The sequence below is a fragment of the Falco rusticolus genome, chromosome 1, assembly GCF_015220075.1.
Source record: "Falco rusticolus isolate bFalRus1 chromosome 1, bFalRus1.pri, whole genome shotgun sequence".
NCBI classification, from domain to species: domain Eukaryota; kingdom Metazoa; phylum Chordata; class Aves; order Falconiformes; family Falconidae; genus Falco; species Falco rusticolus.
This window is the reverse complement of record NC_051187.1, coordinates 104,299,485-104,311,841: the sequence shown is the minus strand read 5'-3', so window position 1 is coordinate 104,311,841 and position 12,357 is coordinate 104,299,485. Positions and strand designations below refer to the sequence as shown.

Genomic DNA, 12,357 nt, shown 5'->3' with positions numbered 1-12,357 from the left:
TTCCTTTGCAAACTTAAGCACATATTCCACATCTTTTACTGCTAAGAAAACAGACCCCCTTTCTAAACCCGCAGCAGGGTGAAGGGAAAGGTAGGGCAGGAATTCACATTGACAGAACCCTTTTCCAGCTTCAGGCTTCAGTCAGGCAGGCATTTGGATGAGGCCTGATGCAGAAGCAGATTCTGACAGGTACATGAAAGAGATGCCTTTTTCAGATGGAAGGATAGCTATTAGCACTGCACCCTCTCCTGTGATGCGTACATGCACATCAAGACACAAAATGATATTTTAATGTTTACATGTCCTTGAAAAATCAACTGTCTTGGTGGCAAAATCCAAGAACAAATATTTGAGCATGAGGGGTAAATTAAAATACCTGAAATTAATGGGAAAAGCATCTTTGGCCTCAACAGGAAACATGTTTTATGGGTTTTGCCTTTTTTTTTTTCATGATCTACTACTTCTACAATAATTTGCCATGTCAAAGCTGCAAACATCTATTTTTATACTTGTAAAAGATTAAGTGAGAATAGTACAACAAATGAACATCTACAACTTTGGTTTTATGAGGGATGAATCAATCATCACTTGTTCTTTCAAGCAGAGTAACAGACTAACGATGTTAAAGTCTCAATTACTGCTGAAAGCTCAGGTTGAAGCTAAGACCATAGGAATACATTCCATTTGTTGCTGGCTAAGATGATGCAAACAGTGCTTTCAAAACAGGTTCTCATTTCCTTGATTCATACTTTCATTATATCAAAATTAAATTACTGCAATGCACATCACTTCTAGACACATTACATACACCTGAATATCAATCACAATGCAAAATATGAACTTCTTGCCTCTGTGAGGAGTTATTATGAATTAAGTCTTCATCGTTAACTCCTGGTACAGGCATTTTTATTGCAGTGTCTCTTACTGTGTGTATTCTCACTCTGCAATAACAGTGCTTGACTGTGAAGAGAAGAAAAACAAAACTGCTGAAGTCCCAGTGAAACACAACGAGATATTGGTGCTTCATTTGGGTGCCTCTGAAAATCCTAGTCTACATGATCTTTGCTTTTTTACACATTTTTTCACTGTAACATGGACTGATCTCGTATTAGATGAACGAGACTGTACCTATCTCCTCATAGTCTGGCCTCTCCTATTTCAAAATAGATTCTCACAGACTTGCATGAAGTTCTCATTTATGTCCAACTAGAACACACAAATAAAAGACCTGAAGCAACAATTCAGCTGAATTTGTATACAAATTCACATACAAATACCAGTGAGTGCTTCCATGAAATACTCAAAAGATTCAGCACTGTGTTTTAAAGCTTAGAAGTCCTAAAAGTCAGGAGTACTGTGATCTGTATTTTCTTTCCTGTTTTGTCAACTCTAATTTTTTGTACCTCGTTAGTAGTTTGTCCTTTGCCCCATTCTTCTAATGTCTTTAAAACACCCTTTTGTCAGTACTACTGTCTCAGCAATTTACTTACTTCAGCACATTATGAATTCAAATCCACTTTAACAAAATAATCTCAGTAGTCAGTAGCAGCAGTTTTCTTACCACACTATGAAACGATGATTTTTTTATCTGTGGGCTTTTCCAATTGATTCAGTAATCCCACAAAATATGTTGTTTGCTTTCATGTAGATCTTTAGTTGAATTCAGGACACGTTTCAGTGGCACAAAAACTGGCATATTGGTCTTTGCTAGTTTGCGGACTGGTGAAGACAAACTGTCAACATGCTGTCATTTGAAGATACTTTCTTTACAAGAAAGAAGATAAAAACACAGAGCCAGAGTCCTTTGCACCATATGATACGTATCACGTCATCTCTTCCTATGCACACACCCTGAGGCTGGGTTTGCAGTGCGGTTTTTTAGGAGTTTTACATATGTACACAGACCGCACTCAAAAGCAAGCACCCTACCAATACAGAAAATAAAGGCTTACAAGAGAATATGGCTCCAGCAGCTACCAGCACCCACATGAACATGAGAACATGAGAGGCTTCCAATCTGGGAAACTCAAGTGTCGTGACGACATGTTAATTTGCAAAGTCTCAGCTGGCATCTCTACATGTCACCCACTGTTCAGGTAGTCAAAGAGATTCTTAATTCTGACTGACATGTGGCCACTAAGGCTGGGCAATCTAATATGTTATAAACCCACTATTAGAATAAGATGTGAAGAACTGAAGAATATATAGCTGATATTTTATAGTATGGGACAAAGGCACCATCTGTGGACATAACAAGCTTTTTCTAATGCACTACTCCAAGATATCCAAACTGCTCTATGAAAAATGCACCACCAACAGTAGTTAACATTTGACTGCTCCCTAGAGAATTTTTCTTTTCACTACAATCATGATTGAATCTAGACGATGTACTTGCAGTTCTACAGATACCAATTATTAATGAAAGAAAAGGACAACAGTCACTGTAAAAAAAAAAACCAAAAACTATACCCAACTTCCAATACATCTGCAGTGAGAGTACTACAAGTCCTTGATAAGTACTTTTTTAAAAAACTCTGTTTGCAATGCAATTCTAATAGGTGCTATAGATTTGTGAGGACTATTTTGTGTTCTTGAACTTCATAAAAAGCTCCTATCTTTTAACTTAACTTTTCTTTATTAACTTTTGACTGAGGATAGGCAATTTCAGCCAGAAATCAAAATTTTCAGAGCACTATAAACAACTGAACTACAATGTGAAAAACATCACTATAAGCTTAAGTACATTCACAGCAGAATGTAAACATGTTCTTTGTAAGTACACAGTTGTCAGACACTGCATAAGAAAAATAAGAAACGATGAAGTGAATATATGATTACTTTTTCTAAATGACTGAGAGGCTGTGGATCCAACTTCCTTTCTGCTAATTGCAATGTCAGAATTTTGCCTGAACTTGAAACATATAGCTCAGGGAATCCCAGTACTTAGAGCATACATGGAAATTAGTATTTTATTCAAATAGTCTAAATCCTTCCCTTCTGGATGCTCTGCCCTCGCCTGTGGTTGCCTTTCTTGTCTCATAGCATACCGCACCACTTACTGCACATAGCACACACCTGTTACTCAAAGGCAGTTTAGAGAGCTGTGCAAAAATAAATTGTAAAATCATATGCTATACCAAACCCATAGGAATTTCTCCACATATTCCAATTTGCTAGTGAAAACCAACTTCATGCTTAAGAAGGAAAGATTGGGGGAGTAGGAGGCTTCAGTTTTCAAAAGGCAGCTCTCATATTAACACCATCCAAAACATCCAAATACTTGCTTCAAATGATGGCTATAGCAAAATTATCCCCGCAGGCTGGCTTTGGTTTTTCCCCCCCCTCCAGATAAGGTGAATGACCCCAGCCAGCCCATCATCACAAATATCTCTGTGGGACAACAGAGTCTAGCAAAAAGGCCTGCTGAACAATCCTCATCTGTTAAATACAGTTTATTAATTGAATGACAGGAAAAACAGAATTCAAAACTGATGTGTAACAACCAAATGGTAGTTTTACACTTTAATTTAACGGTTTTGGTTTGTATGTATATGAAAGTGTGCCCCTGAACACTGACAACCCTGTTAGGCTTACCTTTCAAGCATTGACTCTGGCACATAGTGCTTTGATCATATGGAGAAAATGTATTTAGCTATAACTTTTGTAAAGACCAGCCCCGATCAGCAAGCGAGCAAAACCTGCTATGAACTTGCATGCTTTATATAAATCAAGACATTCAAACCATTAACAGTTATAAAAACTTCCATGTTAAATCGAACTCTGTAGTGTTGTTGCATGTGAGATCAGCATGAAGACAGAATTTGTCAGTAGGCAGTGTTCGGGGTTCGCTGACAGTGTTAATGCCAATTACAAACTTCAGAGCTGTGGGGCAGTGTTTGTTCAACAGCTGTTTCTATAATTAGTAAAATGCTGATGGCTTGTTAACTCTTCTTCATTAAAAAGCTCTCAATTGACTGGTGGCTCATCATGTTGATATATTCAGGTAATGCCTGGAGCTGCGAATTCAGCTCACCGCAGAAGGAAAGTTGCATGATCTGAACTCTGGGTTTCATGGCTTCTTGATATTATTCAGTACTTAAAAAGATGCAGGTATGTAAACACTTTCCATTATTTTTTTATTATGCCACTAGTAGCATGTCAATTTATGATCCTACCCTTGAGAAAACCACTAAATTTTGTCCCAATTGGCTTGGTTATTCTCTGATTTCAGAAACCATCTGTTCAAACCAGCCATCATTTAATTGGGTGCAACTCTAAAAGCGGCACAGATGAGGTGTTACCATTACCCAACTCATTTGTCACATATGTATTTTTTGCCAGTGTGGTAGCTTTTTCCATACCAGCATTCAAATGTAAAAGATAGAACTTCAAAAGGAATGTTTTTTCCTTGCAGAACAGTTTCGGTAAAACTTGCCAGCAAGTAAGTTTTTCAGTGGCTCATATTTTACCTTCTGTACCCTAAATTACTGCTTTATTGAGCCAGAAGTGCTGCTGATCTCCAAAGGGCATCGCACCAGAACAATGGTGATATTGTGAACTGCAAGCCTAAGATGCAGCTATGACTGCAAGAAGGCAAAAGATTTTTAATTTAAATAAAAAATAAAAAATTTGAAACTACCACAGCTGAGTCTCAGCCTGTGGTTCTGATATGAATGCCAGAATGTGAACTAAATCTTGCACTTGCAATGGCACAGGCTCAGTAATCCAATGCTGGTAAATGAGTTAAATGAGATAATAACAGCTGTAATGGAAACATATTTTCCCAGCCTTTAATGAAATAACATCCATCTTCTGAAAGAAAAGAAATACAACAGTGCTTTACTTTCAAAGCCCCTTCCTTTGCTTATAAAAACACATGTTTTCCTCCCACTAATTTACTGGAAGACATGAAAGAAGACAAATTAAATCACAGATCTTAAAGAAATTTCACTATCAAAATTCCAGGATGAACAACATGCCAAATTTTCTTATTTCAACTTCAGAAAAGTATTTTTATCACACAGCTTTTCCCATTCAAGCACGTTTAGGCATTTCAGATTAATTCATCCTGCTATGTACCTTTGGTTGTACAGAACGTGTAATAAACAGTTGAACTATAAAGCCCACAATTCTAAAATAGCAGCCTTAACTAAACAAGCACCTCTTTCTTATCATCTCATCCAGGAAAAAGACACAACTGACCTTAGAATAAATTAACATTTTTTTAAGAAATGAGAAGCTGAATCACAGAAACTGTTAAGTGTGAAGGGGAAGACAAGGTTTCAGAGAGAAGAGATCGCTAGTAAGTTAAATATTCTCTACCAAGATGTGGCTAATAGCACATAGCAATTAATTACTTTCATCTCAGGAGTCTGTCTCTCTAGGTTGATGATGATGGTTATAAATCAGAAAAATAAAAATATTCTTTCAAGTACATACTATGCACCTGAATAATTTAAGGCGCTTTGTGTATTTAAGCCAATTAATCATAGAATGTCACAAAGGAGACTGAGAAGTTGGCACCTCTTTTACCGGCACTGAGCTGGAACTGTGGCTGGAGTTGCCCTCACCATAGTGTTGCACAGAGTATGGACACGGGCCCACGCTTGGCATAAAGACTCTTGCTACTTACAACAAGTGCTGGGTAATAACAAGACAGTGAAATAGCTACCGGAAAAGAAAAAGCTTTTGGGCTATAGACTGCATATGACCCAGGTTTAAAACATTTGGTGATTTCAAATCAAAACTAGCTCATACATATTTAAAGACAGAAAATTATTGTCTGCCACAGAAACCTGTGACAGAGTTGACTGGATTCAAGAGTGACCCCTTCACTATGTTCTGTGTGCCTCGCAATGGGTATCTACTACGGGATGTGTAGGAGCCAAAACTATACAGTGCCAAAGCAGGTGGGAAGACTAATGTTGTTTGTGTTTATTATACATATGGGTAGAAGCTTTCCTACAGTAGACAAAGAGGCTGCATCCCAGAAGAGATACAGTGTGTAATAATATTCAAGATTTGGAGTGTCCCTGAGAAATGCATTTCATTGGTATGACTGGAGATGGAAAGAGCCATCGCAAAAAAGAGCCCAGTGAAATAAAACTAGGTTGAGGCATGCATTATGATTCATGCATGTTATAAAATAACAAATGTATTATAATTCCAATGTATTTTTGATAAATATTTTTGTTGAATTGTTGAGTTGAAAGACTTCTTCCAGTGATTTTAATATTTGCATATGACGGTTTTGTAGTAGTTTGGTATCTTATTACAAAGACTGTTCTCCGAAAGCTGCATTTGATATTTAGGAAGTTCCTTATTGCTGTTACACTATCCCAACAAACATGGATTTTTGAGAAACATAAGGAGGAGAAAACTTATGCCTCGCTATGCAGCTTTATCTGAATACCAGTTCCTGCTACAAGACTGCTCCAGACAGACACAACTGAAAGTTATTACATGTTTATGGACCCTTCTAATTTTTACTAATGGAAAAGCCAAGCTTCAGCTAGCTTCTATCTTATGATATTGATGGGAAAATTCCCAATTATTCGCACAGGATTACTTTCATTTTATACCGGTTGTTATATTTCAACACCTTTCACTCTTTTGCCAGCTCCTCTTTGAAATTCCAGAGCTTGCAGGATACCAGCCATCCAGCCACTCTTTTCTTTCCACTGGAATGTACAAATGCCTAATGAGTTTTGCTGTGTTTTTAACCAGGAGGAGAATAAAGGGCTACATTTGGCAAAACATTTCAAAATACGCTTAATTTTTACCACATCTTTAGGTCCAATTGATCTCAAATTAAAACAGATTTAAGCTATGTGCTAAAGGACAGATTTAAATACATGATTAACTGTGTTCCTGAGTTTGGGCCAATATTAGCAAATACAGCAACAGCAAAAGAGTAAGATAAAATTAATGTAAAATCAACCCCAATTTGAGCCAAGAAGCAAATGTCTTCTATAAACCCTTTATGATGCTTAGCGGCCACAGACATCTGTAGGAGTCCTCCCACTATGGTCATTAATCTGACATACTGGACACGCTGCCAACTGACTTTTACTGTGTCAATGAAGGATTTGTGAGAACAGAGGCAAAACTGCATAGTTTTCCATGAAGAATAGAATAAAAAAATTTTGCCCAGCTGCATATTCCTTCCAAACACAGTATCTGAAAAGATAGAAGGTATTTTAATCCATACTGATTTTAAAATTTAAAGTAACATCAGTAATACGGTTCTAATCCAAAACAGCACTTCAGTACTAGCTGAACTTCAGGCATGTGAAATCCCTGCTGTCCCACTGAGCTATCTGTGTTCTCAAAATCAAATATTTCAGTGTAAGTCCAGTTTTGGAAAGAATGGGTGCAAGCCTGAATTATACTCATCACTATGAAGCCAAAAAATAGAATCTCAAAAGTGCCTGGAAAACATAGCCTGGATTTAAAAAAAAAAAAAAAAAAAAAAAAGAAAGAAAACAAACAAACTGAAAACCAACAAACCAAATCCCAAAGGTTTTGGGTTTAAAGAATGAAAGCTTTTACCACTGTCTAAGTAATCCTACAAACTAGAAAAATTGTCATGTCTTTTATCAAGGCTTTTAAACTACTCTAAAAATAGAAATGGGTAATTCTGTTGTTTAATGGGAATATTTCCTGTACTGGAATTTGAGTGAAAGTATCATTTAGTCATTTCCTGAAACAACAAGGGTTCAGGATATGTTCAAAATAACCACAGGGTCAGTCTTAGTTTTTCTACGCAACACACGCATTTACTGAAGTCACTTAAATAATTATATGGAACCAAGATTTCCACTAAAGGAACTGAATAATATTAAAGGAAGGAAAAATACTGAGGATCATTGGGATACCGTATACTGAGATTTTGAGGTGTTAGGAACAACTTTAGAACTTGGCATGCACTTAAATGGTTTCCATGGCAAGTTTCCATTACTAATGATGTTCCTAAATAGAAAGGTAATAATGCTGGAACACCTCTAGGAAGAATTAAGATGCCATTCCAAGCATATCTAGCAGAATAATAACTAGGCTTAGCAAAAATGTAGCCTGTAAGTGAAATTTATGACAGACTGTTGACAGATGATTCTATCACTCTCATTAATTTTTCATCCCTTTCCATCCCTTGTCTTGTGGTTAAAGGGACATCTTCTAGTAAGTGCACTAACACCACCAGTGCCAATGAATCAAACAGCTTTACTTACCTAAACACCATTAACCAGTTGCCCATTGATTCAAACTTACTGGTACCATAAGCAGAAAAAAAATTACTTCATGTTTGAGATGGACTAAAACAGGTAAACAAAACGCAGCAGTTTCTAATTTAATGCCAGTTCTGCCAATACGACTCATCATAAAGACCTTATTTGCACAGAAAGGTAAAATGGATACCAAAGTAGTAAATTAAGAATTTTTAACTCTGTCCATTACTGAAAGAAACCAGGTTTCATTTAGGAGGTTTTTTTGTGGGTTGGTGGTGGGGTTTTTTAGGATGCATGCAAATAGCATCATACTCAGCACATATAATTTCCTTATCTCTCCACATTAATTTATCCCAAATCAGCTGAGGAGTTACACTTCAAGAACATCTAAACCCACACCAAACCCTCCCCTTCACCAACCATGACATCAGCTGTTTGTATATTGGCCATGGTATTAAGCACTCATCATCTCCCCTTGATCTCCAGCTGAACACTACCTGTGAAACCTCCTGTAATCCTGGGACTAAATTTCAAACAATTCAGCTCTGGGCAGCAGAAAGAGGTACCAGTTTCATCTAATTTCACCTGTGAAACAGCTACACCACTAATTGAAGCAGGCCCCATCAGCTCCCTATGGCAACAAGTAATAATAATAACAATGAAAAGGGATACTTCCTAAAAGTTTATCTCACTTTAAGGTAAGTGTCTAAAATTCAGAGAATGAACAGCTCTTTGGCCATGTTTCTGTAAGCCTTTGTTCTAGAAGACTGCAATGCATGGCACTGGCCTACTTAAGTATTTAAAACTCACTGGTTTTAAACCCAGGCACGCACTCATGTTTGCTGTAGCAAACAGCAGTGAAAGGGCCCTGGCTGGAGCACGAGTCCTACACTCTGCAAACACAGATATTTCCCAAGGTTTTGCAAATTGCTTATAACTTCTCAGTGTCACTGCTTCACAGGCAGCTCCCTGTATTGACTCTCCTGCTGTCTTGTACGACGACATGAAAATCCGCATTACCAAACCTGCTGTCTTGAGAAAACTTCTCCTCTGAATGATGCAGTAGGATTTGAGAATGATCCTGTCCTGAAACTCAGAGAGCAGTCTGTCCTAGGTAGTCTGAAATACAACATGATCCATGTCGTATTGGATCCATGTCGTATTGGATCCATGTTGTATTCTTGCACCAAGGAGCAAGACTGGATCATATACTTTCAAGAGCAAACATGAAGGTAAATAAATATCCAAGTAAAGACGGAGACTAAATGTCCAGCAACTGCAAGAAACCCCAGCATTTTGGCATCTGACATTGTCTTTGTTTCAACACATTAAAAAAAGAATTAATTAAAACTATAATATAGAATTATGAAATAGTTTGTTGATTTTTTTTTAATGTTCTTGTTATTTCAAATATGACCTCTATCAAAATTTGACTCCCCATTTGAGAAATAATTTGGCATCATATGGACAATTCAAGAGAGTCAAAACAACACTACTGATTTCTTCAGCAAGATGGACTTGAAGCAGCAGACTGTATTTGATTTTAGTTTAGAAAAGACTGGATTATGCAAAGCAATTTTGCTATTTGAGTTGGCTGAATACCAAATGAATTGTTCTGAACCTTGTATTTGGCACAAGATTCACAGAGTCATCATATTCAGCTTGACTTGGCACTTTCTTTAATAAACCAAGATAGCCAATATGGCTACAGCTATATAAAACCATATAAAAGCACAGGAAATGTATAGCTAATTAAGTATTGTGCTGGATACTATATCTCTGTTTGGGGAAAAAAAACCATACGATTTCTCCCTTTAGCACAAAACTTTGATGACATTTCTAATTTCCAGACACTTTTTTTCCCAACCTTTTTGCAAGGAATCACAATAATAAGTATAATAAAAGACTGTAAACCTTCTTATGGAAGTACAGCAATTTTCCTTTGTAGTCCTGCAAGCACTGTGACATCTCAGTCAAGGCAGATATTCTACAGCAACTGTCGGTCCCTACCAGAGCTGTATAAAGCCAAGACCTTATGATTAAATGTATCAAAGACATTATCAAAGTGCCTGATCTCTGCCTGCTATGAAAAGCTCTGAAGGCTGACTGAAAAGCGTCCAGAAAGGAAAAAAATAAAGGGGTGGCGGTGGTGGGAAAAAAAACCCTCAAAGATCACATGCTGCTCGATTTGGCTCCCTCCTGCCTCCTCAAAGACCTGACCTCATGCAGAAGGGCCGCCTGGAGACTGTACATTCAGAGACAGAACAGTCTCAGAGTTTGCTTATTTCTGTCACAGGACCCGTCCACACATTTGCTAACAGCTCCAGGCCACTCACCTTCAGGGGAAAACTGTAATGCCTGCTGACATCCCCATATTCAACAGTGGCAGAGGCCTGTCCTCCCCACCGCCACCCCGGGAGCCCTGTGCCTGCCTTGTCCCTCCTGCCAACTGCATGCTTCCCATCACAACTGCGGGAACTTATTTATTAGTTCAACCAAAAACTGCTTGGTGGGGGAAAAAAAAATTATCTGAAAGCTCAAAGAAATAATTTAATTTCAGGTTTTAGCTTGAAGCAAGTTTTATTTCTGAAAACTGGTCCAGCTGTGTTGTCAGTGAAATAAGCAGTAAAACCGGTCAGAAAACTTCAGCCAAAAAAAAAATTTCCTATGAGAAAACCAAAACAGCATCAAAATTATTTTCTAGGACAAAGCAGAACTCCTTGCTGGGCACGCCTCTGGTCTCCCCTGATGAATGCCATAATCCATCTCAACTACATTTCCTATAATGCACTGCAGAAATTCATGCAAGTGCAAAGCGTAATGTTGACCTAAGAACAATTTTATTTTAGATCAATACGGGAGACCATAATATTTGGATATATAGGCATTAAAGGTTTTCTGATTTTCCAGTTCTGCCAGAAGTTTTGACACTACCTCCTTCCATTGCCAATTCTAAATGAAATAACCATTTAATAACAGATTTCCCAAACAGAGAAAGAAGAAAAAAAAAAAAGAAAAAAAAAAAGAAAGGACACTTCATTTGCTGTAGACATTAAATAGGTATTCATCTCAGTGAGTTTCTTCTGGTTTGCAGAGCAAATGCTGCCATTACTGTTATAATCACTTACTGCATGCCTAACCCTCATGTCCTGCAGTCATCAGTGTGACCCCCCCTGCACGTTCCTGGTCCCACTCACTGTAACTGGCATTTGCATAACGATCTCTGGGGCTCTGTCTCTACTGCAAACACAGAACATAATCTCATGTACTGAACAGACAGCAGCTTAAAATGAGTTACTAAGTTCAAGTTTTGAGAGTTCTGGATGCAGGACCATTTATAGCAGTCATGTAAACTAGGATAATTGATTACTCCCATTCATTTGAAGGACTTGTTTCACTGACAGTGTTCTCCCTCCATATACCTAAACCTTTTGGCAGCTGACAACACTTTTAAGTGACTGCACAGCCCAGCGACAGCTGCTTTTTAATTAGTCAGTCGCAATAGCAAAAACAAAGCATGAACATGGAGATATTTAGCGGATCTCTTAATATTGCAAGCTATCACTTAAGATTCACCCAAAGCAGAGAGATCCTTTTCAAACCTATCATGCACAACCTAGATTTTAATTTTTCCCTTCGATTCCTGTTTTCTTCAGCCAAGACTTACCAGGGCTTCAGGCTCTTTACTTGCTTCACTGTTGCATCCATAATAGTCAGGGGTTTTATCCAAATCCTGTATGTTCCCTTGTGCTCTCAAACCCTTATCTGAATGACAGGACTGGCAAATCGGTGCATTGCCCATATCAGTTCTTCTGCTAACTCCTACAAGTGGGATTGCCCTTGCGCCGCAGAGGGTGCCCAGCGCTCCTGAAGGCCAGTTGTCGATCCAGGAGGAGGATCCTGCCTGTGCTCCGCTCCCTGACCACTCGTACCGGGCTCCCTTCCCCGAGCCGTCCTGTGTCATGGAGAACCCGAAACCCCAGCAACTGCAGGCAGCAGTCGGTGACCATTTCCAATTCAGGCACTGCCTGGCTATTTTTACACCTACCAGGCCAGCTATGCATGTAAATGGCATTGGGGTGGGGTGGAGGGGAACCGCTTTCCAGCATACAGCCAGCCTGCCTAGCATGTA

The 12,357-nt window shown here is 38.3% G+C and overlaps 1 protein-coding gene across 50 annotated transcripts in view; it reads right to left on the bottom strand.

The window, feature by feature from the left end:
• The window catches only part of ANK2 (ankyrin 2), a 355,749-nt gene that overhangs the window by 159,277 nt on the left and 184,115 nt on the right, over nt 1-12,357 (bottom strand). For 10 of the 50 annotated variants that reach the window (XM_037393401.1, XM_037393486.1, XM_037393439.1 and 7 more), the window contains exon 1: nt 11,893-12,115. The exons of 26 other annotated variants lie outside the window; for them this stretch is intronic. In XM_037393401.1, the coding sequence (XP_037249298.1) occupies nt 11,893-12,027 (135 nt within the window). In that variant the 5' untranslated portion in view covers nt 12,028-12,115. Of the gene's footprint in view, nt 1-11,892; nt 12,117-12,357 lie in introns of those variants that run through there. 14 more of the 50 variants (XM_037393493.1, XM_037393421.1, XM_037393411.1 and 11 more) reach the window with 7 other exon arrangements.